This window comes from Lepisma saccharinum, chromosome 3 (genome assembly GCF_977018435.1).
Source record: "Lepisma saccharinum chromosome 3, izLepSacc3.1, whole genome shotgun sequence".
In the NCBI taxonomy this organism is placed as follows: domain Eukaryota; kingdom Metazoa; phylum Arthropoda; class Insecta; order Zygentoma; family Lepismatidae; genus Lepisma; species Lepisma saccharinum.
The window spans coordinates 34,137,610-34,163,722 of NC_139231.1; the positions used below are offsets into that span (position 1 = coordinate 34,137,610).

Sequence of the window (26,113 nt, forward strand, 5' to 3'; positions counted from 1 at the left end):
GTGAGGAGTCCGGATTTGACGCCATGCTCTTTTGCATTTGGGGTCACTAGAGTTTAAAGTGGGAACCACTATGTGCCTCCACGGGAATCGAACCTGGGACCCCTTGATTACAAGGTGGCGATGCTACCACTGCACCATTGGGGAGGCCTAGGTGGTGGAAGATAAATATCGACACTGTTTTTATTTATTCCATGATCCGTGTTGAAAAATAAAAAAGGAATTCCCTTTAAAATCCGGTCTCTATTCATAACATAGCATTATGAAATAACTATTTTATCAATACAAGAATAATTTTTTGACTCTATAAACCACAATTTCCTGCTTCATAAATTATCCCACCATTTCAATATTCATGGAAACTTTCTCTCTGCTCAAGCACTACCTCCAAAACAGACAAACAAAAGTTGTTCTTTCCGGAATCTCTTCTTCTTATCATGCTGTATCTTCTGGTGTACCTCAAGCCAGTGTTCTTGGACCTCTTCTCTTCATCCTGTACCTTGATGATCTTCCAGAATATCTTTCTGATTCATGCAAAAACCTTCTCTTGTTCGCTGACGATTGCAAAATATATAGTAAAATCTCCCAATTTCAGTGACATGACACTTCTGCAAAATAATTTAGATTCTCTGATAAAGTGGTGTGAATTATGGAACTTAAAACTCAACTCTCAAAAATGTACCATGATGACCTTCTCCTTAAAGAAAAACACATTTAATACTAAATATTTCATAAAAAATAATTGTGTTCAAAGAGTTGCCGCACAAAAGGACCTGGGCGTCATATTTGACGAGAAACTTTCCTTTTCTGAGCACATCTCTAGTCACAAGGGGTTCAATGCATATGCTGGGTCTTCTCTATCGTTTCACGGAAATAAACAACTTGACTGCCCTCAGCACCTTTTACAAATCTTTTGTGTCACCTAAAATTGAATACTGTTCTCCGATCTGGTCTATGGCATGCCCCTCAAATTCAGATAGACTAAATCCAGTCCTAAATTTCTTCCTGGCCATTGTTTGACACCGAATTCTGTCCACAAAACACTTGCAAAAGTCCATCCTCCTGCAAATGTTAAATATCCAAACTCATCAAGAGACACATAGACTGGCTGACCATATATTTCTCCTAAATAGTGAATGGCAACATCAGAAGTGACCACCTTCTTCAGGAAATTCACTTTCGTGTGCCTGCCCGCTCAACAAGAAGCACTTAACTTTTTTGTTTCTCAGAAGCTGAGATTGTGCCTCATCCAGCGCTCTCTGTTCCATAGACTGCCCAGTGAATATAATAATCTAGGAAGCCAAATAGACATTTTTGAAAATCTGGACAGTTTTAGAAGAAAGTTAACCAAAAGTATGTAAGTCTCTTAACCACATGTAATTTTTCTATGTTACTATTTTTGTTGTATTATGTTGTATTTTTTTTGTCCTTATGTTCTATAAAATCGTTCCAATGTAAAATGGCTAACGCTGTATTTGGAATCTTCTATTAAATAAATAAATAAAATAAATAAATAATTTCTCATTTTTTTATTTACAAAATGCTATAGATATTTGACCAGTCCCTATCTCACATCTATAATTTTATAAAGTGCTATGTACAGTTATTTTGCAGAAATTTTCAATTGAGCCATTATTTACCACAGCTATAAAAATGTGTTTCAAATATTACATTAGGGTTGAATATTTTTCCACTCGACTAACAAAACTTGGCCATTCTGAAGACCCATGCAAACCACTGGCATCTGTGGATACTGGAACCCCAATCCATCAAGCCACTTTGTTTCACAGACAGCTATTTGTCCCAAATTTGGAGTGGTAGCACTGCAAGAAGCAAACATAATATTACAGACATTAAAAGCTCTCACCAAAAAATAATAATAATAATAATAATATAGGATTCAGTTCATGTTCATAGTTGTCAAGATTACCACTTAAATGGAAGAATAAGTGAAATTAACCTATGAATGAGAAAGTCACCAAAATATCTAGAAACGTTTAATGTGATTGTTGTACATGTGTCAATGAAAATGAATATTTTTACAAATTTGTAAACATTAATTTGCTAGAACAAATATAAGGGTGAGTGAATAATTATCTGCAATGCAGTTATTTTGAGTTTCCATTGTCATCACTGTCTTTTTTCGTGTGGGCCACCCACTGCTGCATAGGTTTGACAGGGTTCCTATGTGTCCTGGAAAACTTGGAATTTTAAAATATTCCTTCCAGGCCTGGAGATGTTATGAAATTTCACATTTTTCCAAGCTGAATCTGGAATTTTGGAGGTTGTCCTGGAAATTCCTTTGTCCCGTTTTATTTGTATGAAGTAAAATAAGTTTTCATTTAAAACAGGTCAATGTCATGACAGTGGTTTATTTACTTATGTCACGTTGCTGGGTACTGAAGTCATAGTTTTGTGCTAAGTTTTATTTTTGTGATTGAAGTATAATGCCCCACGTTTTTGTATTATTTTGTATCGCTCAGAAGTAGGCAAGATTATTCAAGGAACACACATTTGTTTATTATTTTGTATCGAATTATATGGGTACTGTCCATTTATATTTTGCCTTATTTTCATTACAAGTACAAAATTTAAACACTTTTCTAGTTCCGTGTTCAAAGGAAATTAATTTTCTCTTACTGTTTCAGGGAATGCAATGCGAGTCAAGATAGAACTGAATATCAAGATGAGTGGGTCACGTAAATGTTCTTTCAGAATAGTGTTTATTTGACCAACAATATAGCAAGTGTGTTGAGGAATGCAAAATAGACATTTATAGTGCCTTTTGTAAAATATGCAGAAAGAAAATTGATGTAAGTAATATGGGAGTTGCTGCTCTAAGAAGTAAGTAGTCATATTAAAAGTAATAAACATGTTCAAGTCAGTGGCAATTCTGAACTCTTCCAAGACTCTCACAAGCTTTGTTCGCTCGAGTGCTATGTAATGACCCTGCGTGGTTGCCACTAACATATTATTAGACCCTGCGTGGTCACTATATTCTTTTTGATTTAACATTTCAGTTGAAACAATTGAGCAGAATGTCCCTGCGAGGCATACGCTTTCAGTTTTAAATCCAACTTGTTCTTTAAAACGTTAATAATTGTCATTTACATTGTTATACCCATTGTTTAGTAATGCAGAGTCCTGTATGACTTGTTATTAATTGTAATGTCTTAATGCACACAGTTTTTGTTATGGTAACACGTGCATGTAAACAAAATGTGAGTTGGCAGCACATACTCTTAGTTAGAATTTTTGTGGCCCATGTGCCACCGCAAGTATAAAGCCAGCGCAGCGAGGCCAGGAGCTCAGTTGGCTCCCTGATGTCAACTGGTAGACATCCAGGGTGAACCGGCCTCACAACCAGAAGCCTAGCAGCCATCCCAGAAGGGAGGAGGAAGAAGAAAGAAGAAGAGCCTAGCAGCAACCTATGTACCAGGTCTTGCTGCTTCGGCTGATTGGTACTCAAGTTCTACCTGCACAGTTTGACTGCCAGTACCTGGAATAGTCCTTCTTAACCTGCTGTCTCTGTATAGGAGACAATGGTTGGCTTGCCAATTCCCAGCTAAGGCCAGGGGTGTCGCAGCATCCTTTGATCCTTTACTTAACACCCGCTAGTTGGAAGCATCAAACCGGTTACTGACCAGGGGCTGCCGTTTTCTCTTACGTCCCACTCGTCGGGAAGCCAATTGGCTACGGCCAGTTTCTAGCTGTGGTTGGGGGTACCACGTGAATCCTACTTTCTCTTACAGGGGAACCCATGACGTCATCAGCGACCAAGGCCCTAAATAAAAATAGGTCCCCATACCCTGCCCCCCCCCCCCCCTGGTGCCTCACTGCAAGGAATAAATCGAATGTTCCCTGGCCCCCTTATCTCTTCCGAGACCAGAAGCGGTGCACGTAAATGCACGTGTGTGGTACAAGTAAATGCACGTAAGGGTTACAGGTAAAGAGACATGTACTAACAGACATTGATATGTTGAGTTTATTAATATATATATAAAGCTGGTGTAACTTTTCCTTATCACAGTAAGCCCTGAGATATTTATCGGAGTCTATGTTCAACGACTGGTAAGAAGTTAGCACTTATGGGTAGACTTTTGCCATCCTCCTAACTGAAGTGGTTAGAGCATCGAGCGCAGCCTGTGTTGCTGCGCTGTGTAGTTGCAGCTAATACTCCCTCTGTCTCATAATTATAGTCCGGTATGCCAAAATGGTGACTTTTTATTTATGTTCTTTTGGATACTTGATCAGCAAATTTGTACTGATCCTTGAATAATAACGTTGTATGGTTCATTCCCATATTTAATTTTCTTCTTCTGTATACACCAATGTCACAGTTTGCCTATCGGACAATTATTATGGGACAACAAACAAAAGTGTACCGGACAATAATTATGGGACAGGGAGTATTATAAATTGTGACACAACATCAACAAGTACAGATGTTCCTGCAAGTGTGACTTTGTCGAAGCCTGCAATTTCTGTGATTGATCATGCTCTTCTTGGAGATTAAGTGATGAAAGCCGAGATTTATTGGACTCTGAATGTTGTAATTAACTCTGATAAACTTACTTTTCATTTTTCCGTGTAAATTTCTTCGCGATCGATTTCGCCACCCGTCTGGTGGCTTCGTCAGGCGTCACTCCGCCTGCAGCAAGACAGTACACACCTGATGAAGCCACCAGATGGATGGCGAAATCGATCGCGAAAGAAATTTACTCGGAAAAATGAAAAGTAAGTTTATCAGGGTTAATTACCTCTCTGCGTAACCTCCAAACAAATATCTTTAGATCCAATCTGAATGTTGTGAAAAAACATTTATCATTCAATTCTACTGAAGACATTAAAAAACGTTTTCAACTGATGTTTCCACAGTGTGAAGTAGCCAAGAACTATGCATGTGGACCTGACAAAACAGCTTATCTACTGTGTATTGGTATTGGACCTCATTTGAAGGACAATCTACTTTGTATACTACATGGCTCAGAATTCTTCGTTGCTTGCTTTGATAATAGTGTAAATAGAAGTTTACAACAGGAACAAATAAGACATTCTTGTGAGATTTTGGGACGAAGGTTCCCAAGTTATTCTTACAAAGTACCTGGGATCAGAGTTCATTGGCCATGCCAGGGCAAAGGACATACAGGAGACATTAAAACATGGAATTGAAGACCTGAATTCCAAGAAACTACTACAGATAGGAATGGATGGTCCGAACGTGAATATGAAAGTGCTTAAAGACTTTTCGGATACAAGAAAAACTTTATACCCCGACGTCATTGATATTGGTATCTGCAGTGTACACACACTTCACAGAAGCTTTCCAAGTTGGAGCAAAGGAAAAGGGGTGGAATATTGATTGCATCTTGCGTTCTTTGTGATATCTATTTAAAGACACACCTGCAAGAAAGGAAGATTTCCAACAAAACTGTGAAGAAAAGTTGTTTCCTCTTAAGTTCTGTGCTACAAGATGGGAGGAAGATGCAGTCGTTGCTAATCGTGCTATTGGAATCTGGCCACAGGTTAAAACGTTTGTGAACTCCTACAAGGATAAACCAAAGCTGTCAATGTGCACAAAGACTTTTCAGACAGTAAAAGAAGCTTGTCATGATCCTTTTATTATGGCAAAACTGAGTTTATTTTCTTTTCTTGCCACAAAGCTAGAAGCATACTTACAGTGTTACCAGACAGATTCACCAATGATCCTCTTTCAAGCATTCAACATAATGGAACTTCTTTATGGACTTATGTCTCTGTTCATCAAGAAGGAAGTTTTGGACAAACTGAAAACCATGTGGAAATGGTTAAAGTTGATGTCAACAGCAAGGCAAATCTTATGTTCACAAAAGAAGTTAACATTGGATTTGCAACCTCGGATATCTTGAAGTCATGTTTAAAGGAAAAGAATGTGAGTGAAAAATATGTTTTTACCTTCAAACAGCAGTGCTTAGAGTTTATGAAAACTTTAGTTAAGAAGATCCAAGTGAAAAATCCCTTGAAATATCCAGTAGCTAGAATGTCTAGATGCCTTGATCCTAGATCTATGCTATCTGATGAGGATGAAACAACTAAATCAAAGAGCTTTCAGACAAAAAAAATAATTGAGGTCAAGTGAGTGTGATTCAGCTTTACTCAAAATAAAACTGTTTCTTAAGCAAATGAAACCAAACTCTGCAGCATTTAAAGAGTTTGACCGGAATAGCCAACGTTTGGACTCATTTTTTTCAACTCATCTCTCCAATAACAAGCAGTATGGTGACTTGTGAAACTTGTTCTGGCCCTTTTTCATGGACAGGTCTCTGTGGAACGTGGTTGGTTACTCAGTTAATAAGGAAATGACTGTAGAAAACTTGAAGGCCCATAGTCTCATAGCAAAAAGATTGGTGTATGATGAACTAAAAGACAAAAACGTTCACGTGTTTGTTATAACAAAGGAGCTTATAATAAGTGCACGTTCAGCAAGAATGAGATACCATCAATACCTCAATGATCAAAAGAAGAAACAAGCCAGCGAAGAGAAGTATTTAAAGAGACAACAGGTAAAAGAATCTGTAAATGAGCTGAAGAAAAAGACCAGACTTGAGAAATCAATGAACATTATGTTGCAGGAAGCTGATGATATGGCTGAAAAGAAGTCTGATTTTACTCTTTTAGCAAAGTCAAATGCTTACAGAAAAAGCTACTGAGTCAGTAGATGAAATTTCCAAGATATCGAAGGAAATTCATAAGGTGTCTGAATCCCTTTAATTATTTTTTTTCAAACCACTGAATCATTCATTGAAAGTAGAATATTGTCATGTTTATTAATCTTATTTTTCTTTTGTTATTTTCAAGACATAAGCTATCATGCACAATATTACAAACAGTAAGAGTATATTATACTGAATGTTGATTCTGAACCATCAAGATATCTGGTAAGATTTCTACTAACTTGTTCTTCTGTAGTTCAATTCAGTTTCATTTTATATTTTTATAGTTTGCTCTTGTGTATTTTGTAATATGTAAAAACTAGAAAATATGATGATAATAATAACACTGGGGAACAAAAAAAAGATTTTATTTTGTGGCATAAAGTTTAATAACAGTTTCAGCACACAAAACAGCTCTGATTGCCAATTGTATGATTGCTTCAGTTGAATTGACTCCAGTTATAAAAATAAACACACTATGGAAAATGTAGGAGGTAAAATTACTCCACGCTTTTCTAGGTAATATCAAAATTTGATAATGGGATGAAATTCCCATTAAGAAACTTATTTATTTATTTGTAAATTGTTGCTAGGCAACTTATGAATCATTACTAGGCAATATATCTCTTGATGTTGAATTTTGTAGTATAACTAAGCGAAATGCGTTTAATGTGAATACATTGGAAATATGAGTTCCTCACGTAGTAAGTGTTTCAATAACCCAAATGTTTTTTTTGCTATATATAACTAACTAACTAACTCTAACTCTCTAGCCTTCTTAAACCCGAAGGTTCATGGCTGCAGCAACACAGGCCTTCCATCTGTCCCTATCTTGAGCAAGATCTATATACTCTTTTCCATCCCTACCGATTTCCTTTAGGTCCATCTCAACGTTGTCCCTCCATCTTCGTCTTCCTACAGGTCTCTTACCATCTGGTTTCCCAACAACAATCCTGTAAACTCCTCTTTCCTCTCCCATTCGTGCCACATGGCCTGCCCACCTAAGTCTTCTTGATTTAATTATTCTAATAATATTTGGACATGAATACAAATGATATAGTTCTAAATTATGTAACCTTCTCCACTCACCTGTCTCCTCATCCCTTTTAGGTCCAAATATTTTCCTAAGGATTTTATTTTCAAATACTCTCAATTTATGTTCCTCTTTCAATGTAAGGGACCAAGTTTCACATCCATATAATACTACAGGCAAAATTACGGTTTTGTATCTTTCAACTTTTAGTTTCTTAGATATTAAACGAGAAGACAAAAGTTCATGAAGAGAGAAGTAACATGCATTTCCTGAATTAAGCCTACTTTTTATTTCCTCTTTAATATAATTTTCATTTGTTAATATTACTCCTAAGTATTTGAATTTGGAAACTGGTTGAAACGAGTTGTTATGAATAATTAGATTTTGATTAATACCTAACACTTGGTTTCGGCCTGTAAGCATATATTTAGTTTTCTCTTTGTTAACTTCCAAACCTATCTCTTTAGCGGTTATGAAAAATATTTTAGCATTATTCTTAATTGTATTCACATCATCCCCCAGTAAGTCTACATCATCTGCATATGCTAACAACTGAGTCACACTATTTAATTTTAGTCCTTCTTTAGTTTCTTTTACCTTCCTTACAGCATATTCTAGGGCAAAATTAAAGAGCAATTGAGATAATGCATCTCCTTGTTTTAACCCATCATGAATTGTAAATTTGGCAGACATATTATTACCCACACGAATTTTACTTTCTGTTTCACTGGTGTGTATTTTTATCATACTAACAAGCTTCTTAGGTATTCCAAACTCTACTAATATATTATATAATTTATCTCTTTTGACCGAATCGTATGCTTTTTTGAAATCAATGAATAGCTGATGGACATTTTGATTATATTCCCACTATTTTTCAAGTGTCTGTCTGATGTGAAAAATTTGATCTGTAGTTGATCTGTTACGTTTAAATCCACATTGATAATCACCTATAATTTCATTAGCATATGGGGTTAGTCTTGTTAAAATAATGTTAGACAATATTTTGTATGTTGTTGAGAGTAGAGAAATTCCACGGTAATTACTGCAGTTCATTTTATCACCTTTTTTAAACACAGGAACAATTATGGATTCTTTCCACTGTTGAGGGATTTCTTCTTTATTTCATATTAAACAAATTAATTTATGAATTTGACATATTAATGAATTTCCACCATATTTAATTAACTCAGCTGGTATTAAATCAATGCCAGGTGCTGTGTTATTCTTTAGCCTTTTAATAGCATCTTCAACTTCCGTCAAGTTAGGTTCTGGGACTAAAGGTTCTGCTGTGTGTACTTCATTTACTTCTGATTTATCTCCTACATGGACATTTAAAAGGTCATTAAAGTAGTTCTTCCATCTATTTAGAATATCGCTTGGGTCAGCTATAAAATCACCGTCTTTATCTTTTATCAAGTTTACTTTAGGTTGCCACCCCTTTCTAAATTAATTTACACCTTTATATAAATCTCTGATATTTTTTTTTTTTTGCTGTTTGTTTCAATTTCGTTAATTTTGCTTTTCAAGTAATCTCTTTTTTTACTTCTAAACGTGCGGTTAACTTCTTGCTTTATTCTATTATAATTGTATCTTCCGAGTTATTTAACCACCTAAGTCTAGCCTGATTTCTTATTTCTATTAGATTATGACATTCATTATCAAACCAAGGCTTACTTTTTCTCGGTTTATGGTATCCTATACTTTCTTTAGCTGCTGATTCTATTGCATTACGTATGTGCTCCCAATTCTTATTTACGTCTGTTTCATTTATATTTTCATCATCATTTAAATCCTGCAAAACATCAAATCTATTTGACAGTTTAATTTGGTAATCTTTCTTAATTCTTTCATCAGTAAACTTTCCTGTATCAAATTTTAGAACTTTTAGATTTTGTTGCTTATGATTTATCACTGAGAGTCTCTCTCTTAATTTTGCAATTACTAAATAATGGTCACTGGCACAGTCAGCACCTCTATGTGTACGAACGTTAATTATACTAGTATGCCTTCTCTTATCAATGAGAATATGATCTATCTGATTATGAGTTTTACCATCTGGAGAAGACCAGGTATATTTATGGATATCTTTATGTTTAAAAGTGGTACTTTTCACAATTAAATTCTTTGAGGTTGCAAAAGTAATTAATCTTATACCATTATCATTACTTAATTCACGAAGACTTTCTTTACCAATCGTGGGTTTAAATGTCTCTTCTTTGCCAATCTGTGCATTACAGTCACCTAACAGAATTTTCATATCATACTGAGAAAATTTATCAAAGACCTGTTCTAACTCTGTATAAAAATCATCTTTAGTATTATCATCTTTATCTTCCGTTGGTGCATGTATGTTTATTAAAATAATTTTACACCACCTACCCTGTAAAACTGCATATGATATCCTATCATTAAAAAATTCTACTGTTTTAAGAGCAGAGATAATTCTATTATTTATGAAAAAGCCTGTTCCAAAATTATGATTTTCAGTACCACCATAGAAAAAAGTATAATTTTTAGTTTTACAATTCCCTTCTCCTGGCCACCTAACTTCCTGGACAGCTACTACATCTAATTTATACTTCACTATCTCATTAACTGTACACTGAAATGCCCCAGGCCGGTAAAGGCTCAGAACATTCTAGGTGCCTAATTTAATATCCTTATTCCTAATGAAGATCTTATCCTTAGTCCAGGGACCTCCCAAAGTAGTCCCCACCCGGAGATCCGAACGGGGGACTATTTTACCTCCGGAATATTTTACCTTGGGAACATCCATGGCCTTATATTTCTGTTTCTTGACATGTCTTTTTACAGTGCAGAGTTGACAGCTCTACGCCTAACCCCCAATATGAATGGAGGAACTACTACACAAGACAAACACAAACATATTAGACAGCACAATTACTACACAAGACGAACACAAACACATCAGACAGCATAACTATTTTTTGCTATATATGTGGAATATATTGTCTACCATCACGGATATAGTGAGATATTTGTATCAGGCTTATTTTGCCAAAAATCCGGGACAACAAAATATAAAATGGGTCCCACATATAGTTTGCAAAACTTGTTTGGAATCACTTCGTTATTGGGGCCAAGGCGGACGAAAGGGACTCAAATTTGGAGTGCCCATGACATGGAGAAAACCAAAAAATGTTAATGATTGCTATTTTCGTGCTGTGAATGTTAAAGGCATGAATAGATTCACAAAGTGTAATTGGGTGTACGCTAATGTAGAGTCAGCAAAGCCGCCAATACAGCACAGTGAAAATTTACCTTTACCAGTATGTACCTTTTCGCAAAATATCGACGATGATGTTGAGATATCAGATGAAAGTGCTAGTGACAATAAAAACGAAAGTGATAAAAGTGGACGATAAAAGTTTGGCCCCCAAGGGAAAATATTACAGTGGGAAAAGCTAATATCATTCATGAACCACTGATGGATAGGGACAAAATCATCCTTCCGCCACTGCATATTAAACTTGGGTTGATAAAACAGTTTGTCAAGGCCTTACATACAAGTGGTGATTGTTTAAAATATATATGCCACACTTTTCCAGGACTAAGTATTGAAAAATTGAAGGCAGGAATCTTTGATGGACCACAAATTCGTACACTTATAAATGATGCCAATTTTACAACTTACATGTCTTACATCGAATCTGAGGCCTTGTTGAGCTTTGTGTCCGTTGTCAAAAACTTTTTGGGGAATCACAGAGGAGAAAACTACCATGATATAGTTGGTAATATGTTGAAAAATGTTGAGAAATTGGGAGGTAATATGAGTGTGATGATACATTTTCTACATAGCCACATTGACAGATTCCCTGAGAACCTTGGTGATTTTAGTGAAGACCTGCTCCATTTAGATGAAAGAAGAGTACAGTTCAGTGCAGTGATCTGTTTTTTGCAGTCAGAAGGTGTATCCAGATGCAAAATCTACTTAACACTTTCAGCAGTGTTTTGCTACAAGAGTGCATCTATGAATGATTGAAAATTTCAAAAATGGTTGTATTAGTGTGAGTCCTGGCATGGGCATCTGACTCGTTCTTCATGCCAATCCATTTATAGACATTCCATTATGGCAAAATACCCTTTCCATTTATTTCTCTTGTAGTCTACGGTTATTACAAGCATAAGAAAACAGTTTTTCAGTGTGACATTACAATAATGTAACATTGACAACATCTATTGTATAAATTGATTCTCTTTTGTTAAAATTTTTTAATCATTGTTATAACTGTATCTTTAATCAAACTAAAAATAAATGTCTGATGTGTGTTCCCCTGAAATGTCAGACCGAAAAACTGTTTTTTTTTTATGCTTGTAATAACCATAGACTACAAGAGAAATAAATTCTACAATGCAAGCAATGCTGTACATACATGGGCATCCGCAGGAATTTTTCCAGAGAGGGGCAAGCAAGGGGGGCCAAACTAGGCACATTTTCCCCCTAATAGTGTTGTCCCCTCGAAAAAACATTGTTTCAATTTGAATTTATCATCTTCATGCAATAATTAAGACATATTATTGTGGCTGAAATGAAATTATGTGTGTGAAATATATAATTTTTGATTCGACTTTCATTTTCTGGGAGGGGGGGCATGGCCCCCTTCCAGATGCCCATGCGTACATGCAAGAAAAATTACTGTTTCCATACTGTGCTGAAAGTCTTTGATGGATATCTGCCCTAAATATGCATTCAAATCTCAAAATGTAACTGCACGTAGCCCTTTGGTGCAAATGGAAAGCTGACTATTACAGTTTGTCACACCAGTGACAATGCAACAGATCGGGCAACTTGAAATATGTGCAGCACCAAGTTGCATGATGCATGCGAAAAAATGGCAATGCAGCTAATGGAAACACAGATATGACTGCATTGCAGATAATAACTGACTTAAACCTCGTATGTTTTATGTTAACTGCATTCTAAAAATATACTGTGAACGAACGAAGTAAATTAAAACCTACTGAAAAGTCATGTGAAAGTGCCTAAGACCAAGCAATGGGCAGTATAAGCATAACTAAGTAGTGATAGTTTGGGTGAATCCAGACAAGCTGGCTTGGTATCTCGGTGGTAGAAGGGTTTGATCCCTGGTTTAGCCATAATTTATGTTGCACCACTTTTTTAGGAAGTACATAACAGCACATCACACCAGCATCTTTTCTCATAGGCGAGAGTAAACTAATAATGATTTCTGCTAATGAGAATATATATGACAATTATGTATGAATATAATTCAGTACTTTTATGATTAACTTTATCAAACTCACTTATGAATATGACATCACACGGCATAACATTTTTCACCATGCAAAAATATTAAACCACTCACCTTGAATGAGGAACGTAGCCTCCACCCAATAGCTTCCTTGCTCTCAGATCTACAACTGCAAGATTACGCTCACGGGTAGAGGTAGTCGGCAGCAACAGTAAGGCAAAGCATTTTCCAACTGCCAACAATTTCCGCACTTTCACCCCTAATGGTATTTTGCTAGTCACTTCTTTCTTGTTTATACTTTGAACAATGATTTCTGCATTCCCCTTCACATTTTCTTCAACTAAACTTTGGTTAATGTAGTACAAAGTGTCATCAACAATGTAACAACCTGAAGTGAAAAAATTATTCTCACACTTCAATGGAAAGCTCATGACAGTACTTCCTATATCACTGAAATCACCCAGCACTATCCTGTTGATCTCGGAACAAATTTTCAACTTCCAGGTAAAAATCTGAACATTATCCCTGGTCCTTATCAACAATGAATTCTTATCCTCATTACTGATAGATGGCATTAATGTAGTCTGAATTATCCAGTGCGTACACTGTAAGGTTTGTAGTAACTTTCCTGTTCTGTAGCACCACACCTTGGCTGTAGAATCTGTAGCACCACTCACCAATATGCCCATGCTGGTATTCACAGCTGCACACAACACTACACCAGCATGACCTATGAATTTTTTATGAATATCACAATGGTTCCTTTTCCTATCAAACAATAATGCTGTCAATGTTCCATCACTGTGGCCACAAATTATCACACTGCTCTTGTAGAAGTGTAGGCATGACACTCTGGAAGCAACATTTGATTCCACGACCAAGGAGCATTCTTGTATTTTCCAAACACTTATGTACTCATCGGCACCTTAAAAAGAACAATAACTCTGAGTTAGAAAAATATACTTTTATGCACATACACAACTATGGTAATCACACCCAATATTTTACTGGTGTAATTCAAGTAACGATTTCTACACCTTAGTGAATATGGCTGTGGTCATACAATAGCAGTGTTGTCATATCTTGCCCCTACAATTACAATGGGACATATGCAAGAATTTAGGAAATCATTGACATTTAAATTAAAAATGTATAGCTAATGGAAAATTGTAAATTTCTATTTTCTTTCTCTTTTCTTCTTGATCTTGTGTATTTGTAAGTAAAGGAATTGTACCATACTGAAGCAATGCTTATTTTGATGCAAAGAAAATGCTTCTCCATCTAAAAATCTAAAAATGCATGTATGTGTATTGAAAATAGCAGATCAAACTTATAAATCAATCCACAATGAAATTAAATCTGTCTTTTACCATTTCAAAACATATTACATGGTTTTGTTTATAATCACACTTCTAAGTATTAAGTTTTAACAATTTTGTTTTTAAAAAATCCTAAAGAAACAGTAACATTCTTAATAAATTCTCCTTAAAAATACACCTTACCTATAACTGAGTATTCCTCTGAATAATCTACTGCTGTTATTTGTCCTGTGTAGGAATTGAAAGGACTAAAAGTCCATAAAAGAAATGGCACACCTTTATTAAGGACTTCATAAATTCTCAATGCTTTGAAACACAAATCTCTCCTACTAAAACCAGCTACATTCTCCACGCCCACATTCAAAAGGATGCACTTCTTTTTCCATGCATTTTCTTGAGCCAAAATTATTCTGAAAAGCAAAATGGTAGAATACATTAACAAACAAATTTCCCAGTTAAGTTAACATGACACACAGTCATGGGTATTTTATTAAGCAAATATGTTGAACTTCTACACAAGTAATGAAAAAATAGATAAAGCTGTCCCTACACAATCAAAAGAACCATGAACAACACATTGATTGATTGATTTTACTTTGCTTTTCTGACACTTTTGGCTAACCATGGAGATAAGGATGAATGGTATTAAGATGAAATTGATGAAAAGTCTCAATATTTCATGTGTATAGGAAAACAAGTAAATGTGAAAAATAAAACTGGAAATGAGTATGTACAGGACAAAACACAGGCCCCAAAGAGGATTATACTGGCTGCGAATCCAGAGCTGGAACCTCGTTAGTCTGCAGATAGAAATTACCAGAAAATTTGAAGTTGTCCGATGTCTATTTTTGTTTTACTTGCATGGCTGCAATTGGTGTTTTATTTCTATTATATCGGGTGATTCCCTCGCTAGAGGCCCCAAACTTTTGTCTACAAAACTTCCAATTACTTAAAGTTTGTCTTGAAATTTTGTATGCACATGCCTTCAACAATGAAAACAGGACCTAACCCCTCGCAATAAGTTTGGACTCTTCCAGTGACCTTCATTTGTTTTGTTCTGCGACAATGCATCTCGGTAGTGTTGGCTCGAATGTATATATAGGGATTACAATGTACACAATCGAATAGTGTGCGTTCCTCGTTCGTAAATACTGGCAAATTGGTTCATTTAAAGCATGCCAAAGGGTATTTCAGACTTTATTTCGTGAGAGACGGGTACCTTCAAAGTGTTGTATCCAGAAATTGGTAAGAGACAATGGAAAGTCTTGTCACACAGCATTCAGGAGGCCGGAAAATGTCTGAAGAGACAAAACAGGATGTAAAGGAGCGATTACTGGTATCACCATCAAAGTCATTGCTAAGACTTTCCCAAGAAACTAATCTTACATATTCCACTTGTCAAAAAGCTGCAAAAAAAATCAGAACTACATGCTTACCGTGTGTCATGTGTTTAAGAATTGCAACCGTCAGACCATGAAAAACATGTGCAGTTTTTTTATGGTTTCAAAATTTTCTTACTCAGAACCCTGGGATTTTAGGCCTCACTTGGTTTATAGATGAAGCATGGTTTCATCTGAGTGGCTACATAAACTCTCAAAACACACGTCTATGAGTCGTGCAATACATGAACAGCCTTTGCATGCTCAGAAAACTGGAGTGTGGTGTGAGTGTCTCGTAGGCAAATTATAGGCCCTATTTTTTTTAACAAACGGTTAGCACAGAAGTCTACCTGGGAATATTCATTGAGTTTGTCAATCAGTTAACAGATGATGAACTAACTGATGGATATTTCCAACAAGATGGTGCGACATGTCACACTTCAAATGTCAGCATGAGAGATATTACATTTTTTTTTTTTTTTTTTTTTTTTTGGAGACCAAATTATCTCAAAAAATCTTTGGCCATCAAGATCTCCCAATCTCACACCGCCAGACTTCTTTCTTTGGGGCTTATTGAAGGGAAAAGTATACAGAAATAAAACCCGCACAATCACAACATATTGTTGTGATTTGCAAGAAAAGAAAGGATGAGTGGTGGAACATTGTTGTCTGTGCTTATTTAATAGTAAGTATACAACAAAGAATAACCCCTAAATTGTAGTTTAGATAAACAAAATTTTAGAGTTGCAAAAAAGACGGTTTTTCCCGATAAAAAGCCAGCTTTTTTGGCTTTTTACCAATTACATCTAACCTATTACAATTGAAGTTACTGTTATGAGTTTACAGGTGTGTGGTAACATATTTTAGCAGCCAAAATACAGATATTGGCCAATCCCAATGGACACTGGACACGTATTGCATAGTGGTTCAGATACAATTTTAACCCTAGCTTACCGACAGGGGAGGGGGCTTACAGGCTCACCACCTCTATTTTTTTAGATTTTTGAACTGTTTGAAAATAAATTACATTGTTCCCTAGGATGTTTCCAATATTTCTGTACTACTTTTGTTCATAAAAACATAAATGCAATGTAATTAGGAGGCACAATGCACTTAGTGGGGACATCAGGTGTAATCTTTGAATGAGTCTCATTCGAGACACTCATGCCAGTGACAGTGTACAATTGGTTGGTAATGATTGTAATTATTATATTTAATAAACAACTGCACTTCAACAAACAAAAAAGCATTAATAAAAAATTATCATGGATTTTGTGAGTTTTAGTGAATGATAAAATATATGAGAGACAGTCATGCAATAATTGGTTTTCATTTTTAATTAATGATAGTAATTTTTGTAATTATTATAATTAATAAATTACTGCACATACTGGGTGATTTTTTTAACCTGAATCATTTGAATATCTTGAAAAAAATCATCCTACAAAAAAATATTCCAAATAAAAAGTTGATAGTTTGGAGGGGGAAGTTTAGTGGTGCAACAAAAGGTGGGGCAGGGGGCAACTTTGAAATTTCAAATAGAAACCCCTATTTTTTATTACAGATTCGGAGTTTACGGAAAAAAATACATAAGTTTTGTCTGAAACATTTTTTTCGAATCGTGATATATATATGGCGCTATAATCGACAAATTTTCATTTCTTGAATGTTTACACTTTAAAACAAATGTATTTCATTTTGCAATTCATTTAATTTCAAAAAATAAAACATTTTTGTTCCAGGACTTCAAATTGTTGTAAAACAAATAAATTTATTTTGAAAATACAAAATTACTCGACAATTCTTAGCTCTAGATATCTCGATGGCTAGTAAACTACATTCACTTCTCAATTACATTAAGCGTTCAAAATGGTGACCTTCAACTTCAATACATTTAATGATCCACGCTTCGAATGAATGTACACAACTCTGTTTCAATTATGGCACAAGCATTTTGGATTCGCTCTATCATATTTTCACGAGTAGTTGGCAATTCTCGATACACTTTATCTTTTACGTAGCCCCACAAAAAGAAATCTGGTGAAGTAAGATCTGGTGATCTGGCAGGCCAATTTACAGAACCAGCTCTGCCGATCCATCGGCCATTGAAGTCACGGTCGAGTACTTCATGTGCTGCTCTCGAATAGTGTGCTGGACATCCATCCTGCTGAAACCACATGTTCTATCTCAGTTCTAGGTTAAGATCTTCAAGTAATATTGGCAGTTCATTTTGAAGAATGTCGCGGTACTGTTGACCATTCAAATTTTCATCAATGAAGTAGGGACCGATGAGTTTGTCATCAATAATTCCACACCACACGTTTACAGTCCATGGACGCTGATGCTCAACTTGGTGCAGCCAGTGCGGATTTTCGACACTCCAGTAATGCATATTATGCCGATTGACCGTTCCGTGGTTTGTAAAAGATGACTCATCAGAGAACAATACCAGATGTAAGAAATTTGGGTTTATTTGTATTTGTTCACGTGCCCACTGACAAAACGTCACTCGATTTTGAAAATCATGGCCATGAAGTTCTTGATGCAATGACACATGATATGGATGATATTTAAAATGCTGTAAAATCTTCAAAACACTGCTCTGGGACAATCCGGAATTTCGAGCTACTTCTCGCAAGCTGACATGAGGATCATGGGCCACAGCAGCTAACACATTAATTTCATTTTCTTCTCCAGTAACTGTTCTTCGACGGGTCCTTTGTTTACGTTTGACACTTCCTTCAGTAGTAAATTGATTGACTGTACGTTGAAACGAAGCTAAAGAACATACCCTGTCTGGAAAACGCTGAGCATAAACAACGACAGCTTGACGGAGATTCCTGCCAGATTCTCCATACACGAGAACCATTTTAATTTTCTCTTCTACAGTTAATACATCCATTGATATTAAAAAGTATCAACAGCTTAGTCAAATTAATCGCTCGGAGCATTCTTGTGATCTAAAAAACAATGAAAAACAAACAATGATTTAACAGGAAAAGTCTAAAAAGGAACTGTTTCTTGACATTGTTTTATTTTTTTTCTGTTGTAGCTTTGTTAAGCATCTTTGACACAACAATAAAAAAAATTAAACAAATATCGAATCTAACTTTTAAATGTTGTAAATAGGCGAATTACCTACAAAGTTCATGCATGAGAATGTTTTATTTTTTGAATAAAATTTCAAAGTGTTCCCCTGTGCTTAGCACCACGCCATGAAGGCGTATAGGGGGTGTGGGGTTAACGCCCCACACTTTCTTGATCCGGTCGTGAGTGGGGGTGATGTGATCAGCACCATGCCCCTGACTGCCTTTACCCAACAGGGTTTCCCCCAGGTACCCATGTTATTCGACGCTGGGTGGGCACCGGGGCCGCTTCCAACGTTAGAAAAGTTCCCGGATTTGAACCGGCCGGTGATCGAACCCGGGACCTTTAGCATGGTAGTCAGACGCGTTACCGACTGAACCAACAACAGAGAACAAATTGAAAGTGCTGTTGTGAAAAGGCCGGCTTTTTGATAGGTAATAATTGATTGATTTATTTGGTGTTTTAAGTCCACTTTATGCACAGTAAGGCTAATCGGGATTGCACCTACAGTTTAAAGTGGGCACAGTAAGGCTAATCGGGATTGCACCTACAGTTTAAAGTGGGATCCAAACCACTATGTGCCTCCACCGGGTATCGAACCTGGGACTCCTTTGTTACAAGGCGACGACGCTGTTGATAGGTAATAAGAAGAGGTCTTATGTTCAATCATTCATGGAGGCAGAGTACTTCGGATCTCATTTCAAACTGTAGGTCTAGTCCAAATTAGCCAGATTTTTTAATAGATTTTTTTTTCATTTTTGCCACTTGCGGTCAATCCTATTTCCTTCTGCATCAGTTTTAGGGCCAGTGTTTCTCAACCACCAAGCCACAAAGGTCCTTTGCATCCAGGTGTTGACAACTAATTTAAATCTAATTTTATATTTGACATCAAATCTATACATAATTGAACTATTTATTACTCTTTATGATTGTCATAGTTTATATATTAATATTAATTAAGGTGCATATTAATTTACATATATAGTTTAAAAGATCAGAAATGTATTTATGTGAGAAATTTTTGGGTTCAGGGCATCGACTTGTAAGAAATAAATTTACTGGGCTGTGGTCCCACAAAGGTTCAGAACCGCTGCAAGAAGCAACCAAAATACATCTCTGGTTGGTCCGTGACCAGGTTTAGCGGCCATTTAATCAAATTATACATGATGCACTGGAAAGCCATGTAGGTACGTGTTCATATGACAAATTCAAATGTTGAAAATCATATCATACTATTAGATTATATTAAAAATGTATGCAAAACTACTCTAGTTATGTGAATATGTTTATACTAGATAGATATATTTAATAATAAGCCTACTTGGAAAGAACTACCCATTCAAAAAAGACAGCTTTCTTGAAAACAATGTTTATGTCTAGCTATGAATTTCTTATTGTAAGTTGTATATTATATTTAGAAATGAGTGTCTATTTTACAGTAGGGAGATAAACGAAAACCATGGAAGAGCAAAAATACTGCCAACTCCTGTATTTTCATTGACTTGAGACACTTTTGTGAAAAAAAAGCCAAAAAACAAAGCCCAACTAAAAAAGCTGCGGTAAAAAGGTCCAGTTTTTTCCAAAAAAAAAAATGGGTTTTAATTCGACCACTTCCAACTCTACAAAATTTTTAAAAACTGCCTATGTATCTGAAGAAATTATATTTAAAGAAATTGTGTTCATTATTATCCCACAGCTTCTTTGCTGTCTCAGATTACACTTACAATACTGAGGAAAAACATCACACTTCTTTTGTGTTTTTGATGTACATCTTCCTTTGGGAAGAAAATTATCACCTTTGTTATGTCTAATCTACATATTGTTTTTCTTCAACACTGACACCTTTTGGTAAAAAGTGAAATTGTTGTCAATTTTTTCTTTGATTATGTATAGGTGCAATTTCAGACCTTCCAAAACATCCGAGAAGAATGTTGTTCAACAACTTTCAATTGTCAGTTTTGTTGGGTCATAAACATTGTCTTTCAATGATAATTGAATTGTGTCCAGGCAGCTTAACTCTCACCAGAAATTAAATATACTCACATCCATTTGAAGAAACAAAGGTTCTAGTAGTAATATTTGTTATCCATGCTACACCATGCTGAGAAACTATAAAGTAATGATAATGTTAAATTTCATAAGCCTGTGGGACAGCCACAGTCACTACTGGGTTGTAAGAATCTTACTGAAAGTCAATCAGAAGTGTCCCTGATTATAGAAAGTGTCACGGTTGTGCAATACATTAGAAAGATTTGTATGTTTACAAGTTAAAAAAACACCCTTATCTATGTTAATAAATTATAAACTGCTTTTAGCCAATTTTTAACATTGCTCATTACACTAGCACTGCCATAATTTGATTCCTAGAAGTGAGCATATGAGTCATATGCCAGACCAGAAAGCTGGCAGCCATGTGTGTGTTTCATTCTCTATGAATAAGATAAACCCCACAATGCTTTGTTTAATGAACACAGAACAACAACATTAATGTTCATTTACTTGGTTACAATGTGCTGCAGGCAGTTCACATACCAAGGAAAAAGTTCTTTACACATATTTAGTCAACAATGCATATTTATGAAGCCCCTGAGCCATAAGAAAATGAAGTCAACAAAATTGGATATGGTGATATCACAGAAGAATGTTAGCACTGCTTGATTGCAGAAATACAAATAATGTTATATTCAAAGATTCTGTTGACAACAGAATGCATTAAGTAACTAATATTGTGATAACTGCAAATAATAATAATCAAATAATATTGTAGCCCAAAACTCTCCTAGTGCGACAGTGCAAGTAGTCCAAGTTCTAATTTTGTTATGTTCCTATATGCTTCCGTGAGTATGTTATGTTAGGTGGGTGAGAGCAAGTAGCATTATAACTACGCTTCTATGTCCTTTACACAAAAATAAATGTTTCCATCCAGTAGCATGGTTATAAACATGGCCACTTGCACAACCCACTTTTCACAACATAATTTATCACAAATTAATATGTTCTGAGATTCTGAAACGTTCAAATTGGCTTCTTCACATTTGTATGTTACTTCCAAGTTCCATTTTCCAGTATTTGAAAAGCTTTCCCCATCCTCTTGTAAAACTCATAAAAATCATTACACGTTCAGACCCAGGGACGTAGCTAGGTTGATCAGTCTGGGAAGGCCCAAAACGCAAGATTTTTTCCTATCAAAATATTAAAAAATAACAAACTATTATTAATATACCATGTAGGCCTATCTATGTGTGTATGCATGTGTGCTTGTATATAGACAGGGTGTGCACAAAGTCGCTTTCCCCAAAGCAAGTAAGGAAAGAAAAGAAATAAGCGAGGTATCAGCAAGCTTTTTTTTTTGTACTAGGACTGGCACTACTGTGTCTCTAGGACTGGTAACCATGTTTTCGTATGTGTTTGTTTACTGAGTTAAGTTGCTATCTTGCATTGCAGGTCTTGAGATGAATCGCAAATTAACAAAGGAACAACATGTTTTCATGCTACAAGCTTGGTGGAAACACAACAAAAACACAAATGTGGTGACATCAGAATTCAGGAGAAGATTTCCAGGTGTGGAACCACCAACACATCAAGCCATGAGAAACCTGAACCAACAATTCGAGGCTACAGGTTCTGTGCATGATCTACAGCAAAGCGGAAGACCCTGAAGTGTACGAAATGAAGAAAACACTGCACATGTTGCTCAGTTGTGTATCCAGCCCGAAGAAGTCTAACAGAAGGTGCGCAGGGGACCTGGGAATGTTAAAGGATTTGAAGATGAAACCTTACCAGCCAAAGCTTCTGCACGTGTTACACGAAAGTGATCCAGACCGACGTGTTGAGTTCTCTGACTGCTGTCTCATTCCGAACGAAGCTGACAGAGACTTCTGGAAAGAAATTTTGTGGACAGATGAGGCCTCAATCAAGATGAACGGTCACGTAAACAGACACAATTGTGTTTATTGGAGTGATATCAATCCACACGAAATTATGACGGAAGAGTTAAAGGTCCCTGGTATCACTGTTTGGGGTGGAATTTGGAGTGGTGGTGTTATAGGACCATTTTTTTTTTTTTGAAGGAACTGTTACCGGTGACACATACCTTTAGATGTTGCAGGACGTTGTGATTCCAGAACTTGTCAATAACCCTCGTTATGAAAACATTCCGTTCACGTGGCAACACGATGGAGCACCACCTCATTTTAGTGTTATTGTGAGGGAGTTCTTGGATCAACATTTCGATGAATGGATTGGTCGTCGTGGTACGACAGATTGGTCACCACGTTCATGTGACCTCACACGATGCGACTTCTCCATGTGGGGTATTGTCAAAGACGAAGTGTTTTCCGAGAAACCGCAGGATTTGGTTCACTTGCAACAGCTAATCGAACAATCATTCAAGAGATTGGATGACAATCCTCAATTGTGTCATGATATTTGCAAATCAGTGCTGAAGAGATGTACCTTGTGTATTGAACATGGTGGGGACAGTTTGAACAGTATTTGAAGTACAAACGACACTTTGAAGTACAATAAAGATTGTCAAGTCACCTAGGTTCTAGGTTCTTTTATTTGATTTCTTCATTTATTGGGGAAAGCGACTTTGTCCCTACCCTGTATTTAATCTTGTTGGAAAGGAACATTATTTTCTCCTGTAGCCCCCAAAATCTACAGATAGACACTCGTTAAAAAAACTGCCATTATTCGGGAATCTAAATGCAGAATGAACTCATTAACCAAATGACATCTAGACAGTCTTTAAAAATCCATGTATTTTCTCTGTTATGTTTCTGTCATTAGTCCTTACTCCTTAATTTGTAAATTTGATGGAAGAAAATTGAGAAGTAGAGAAAACCCTCTTCCGTGGAAGCCAATTCCACTTTCAAAACTAGATGGGACTAGATGTGGCGACCACGTCATAGAATGGAAAACCACTTCGCAGGCCTTGTCCCTCAAAATCAATTTTACTGACTAATTGTAGTTGTTTTCTTTCACTCTACTTTTACAGTTTTTCTTACGAACGATTCCACTCCCGACATGTGAGCATAATGTGCTACAAAACCAGAGGAATAATATTAGCTCAGGCCATAAATAGATACACACACAGAAAAAATAATAGAAACCTACAATGTATTAAAACTGATGATAATGCCACATTCTACATAGTATAAATCTTGGATGACACAAAGTGAGAAGCACTGATCAAGCCATTGACATGAGGTTACAAGGTCCTTGGGTTAGTAGTTAATTCATCTGACAAAAAGCTTTATATATTGGCTGTTTAATCATATTTGCATTTAATCAAGATATTACCATAGTTTTTACTGTTACTTTCTAGTGTAAATTTTCTTTATGTGTAAGAAATATTAATTAAATTACAAATGGCATTACCTCCTCCATTCCTTGCTAACACAGCAAGCTTTCATCAGCGACTTGGGATCAATGTAATGACATACTTGCTCCTGTAGTTCTGGAGGAAGCAAAACTAAAATATCCTGGTTTAAGCAGTTTAAAATCTTCCTCAAGAGTATGTAGCGTTGATCACAGCTATTTCCTTGAACAAGGCCACAGATTGTTTACGGTAACCATGTTTTCGTACGTGTTTGTTTACTGAGTTAAGTTGCTATCTTGCATTGCAGGTCTTGAGATGAATCGCAAATTAACAAAGGAACAACATGTTTTCATGCTACAAGCTTGGTGGAAACACAACAAAAACACAAATGTGGTGACATCAGAATTCAGGAGAAGATTTCCAGGTGTGGAACCACCAACACATCAAGCCATGAGAAACCTGAACCAACAATTCGAGGCTACAGGTTCTGTGCATGATCTACAGCAAAGCGGAAGACCCTGAAGTGTACGAAATGAAGAAAACACTGCACATGTTGCTCAGTTGTGTATCCAGCCCGAAGAAGTCTAACAGAAGGTGCGCAGGGGACCTGGGAATGTTAAAGGATTTGAAGATGAAACCTTACCAGCCAAAGCTTCTGCACGTGTTACACGAAAGTGATCCAGACCGACGTGTTGAGTTCTCTGACTGCTGTCTCATTCGGAACGAAGCTGACAGAGACTTCTGGAAAGAAATTTTGTGGACAGATGAGGCCTCAATCAAGATGAACGGTCACGTAAACAGACACAATTGTGTTTATTGGAGTGATATCAATCCACACGAAATTATGACGGAAGAGTTAAAGGTCCCTGGTATCACTGTTTGGGGTGGAATTTGGAGTGGTGGTGTTATAGGACCATTTTTTTTTTTTTTTGAAGGAACTGTTACCGGTGACACATACCTTTAGATGTTGCAGGACGTTGTGATTCCAGAACTTGTCAATAACCCTCGTTATGAAAACATTCCGTTCACGTGGCAACACGATGGAGCACCACCTCATTTTAGTGTTATTGTGAGGGAGTTCTTGGATCAACATTTCGATGAATGGATTGGTCGTCGTGGTACGACAGATTGGTCACCACGTTCATGTGACCTCACACGATGCGACTTCTCCATGTGGGGTATTGTCAAAGACGAAGTGTTTTCCGAGAAACCGCAGGATTTGGTTCACTTGCAACAGCTAATCGAACAATCATTCAAGAGATTGGATGACAATCCTCAATTGTGTCATGATATTTGCAAATCAGTGCTGAAGAGATGTACCTTGTGTATTGAACATGGTGGGGACAGTTTGAACAGTATTTGAAGTACAAACGACACTTTGAAGTACAATAAAGATTGTCAAGTCACCTAGGTTCTAGGTTCTTTTATTTGATTTCTTCATTTATTGGGGAAAGCGACTTTGTCCCTACCCTGTATTTAATCTTGTTGGAAAGGAACATTATTTTCTCCTGTAGCCCCCAAAATCTACAGATAGACACTCGTTAAAAAAACTGCCATTATTCGGGAATCTAAATGCAGAATGAACTCATTAACCAAATGACATCTAGACAGTCTTTAAAAATCCATGTATTTTCTCTGTTATGTTTCTGTCATTAGTCCTTACTCCTTAATTTGTAAATTTGATGGAAGAAAATTGAGAAGTAGAGAAAACCCTCTTCCGTGGAAGCCAATTCCACTTTCAAAACTAGATGGGACTAGATGTGGCGACCACGTCATAGAATGGAAAACCACTTCGCAGGCCTTGTCCCTCAAAATCAATTTTACTGACTAATTGTAGTTGTTTTCTTTCACTCTACTTTTACAGTTTTTCTTACGAACGATTCCACTCCCGACATGTGAGCATAATGTGCTACAAAACCAGAGGAATAATATTAGCTCAGGCCATAAATAGATACACACACAGAAAAAATAATAGAAACCTACAATGTATTAAAACTGATGATAATGCCACATTCTACATAGTATAAATCTTGGATGACACAAAGT

At 36.3% G+C, this 26,113-nt stretch overlaps 1 protein-coding gene across 1 annotated transcript; it reads right to left on the bottom strand.

Moving 5' to 3' along the window:
- Window positions 1-1,517: 1,517 nt before the first annotated feature.
- On the bottom strand, window positions 1,518-24,307 carry LOC145985738 (uncharacterized). The gene is made up of 4 exons (XM_083119799.1): window positions 24,127-24,307; window positions 14,462-14,688; window positions 13,074-13,884; window positions 1,518-1,820 (listed from the first exon to the last, which is right to left on the bottom strand). Exons 1-4 carry the CDS (start codon window positions 24,159-24,161, stop codon window positions 1,670-1,672), a joined length of 1,224 nt encoding a protein of 407 aa, XP_082975925.1. The 5' UTR covers window positions 24,162-24,307; the 3' UTR covers window positions 1,518-1,669.
- Between the last annotated feature and the right edge of the window lie 1,806 nt (window positions 24,308-26,113).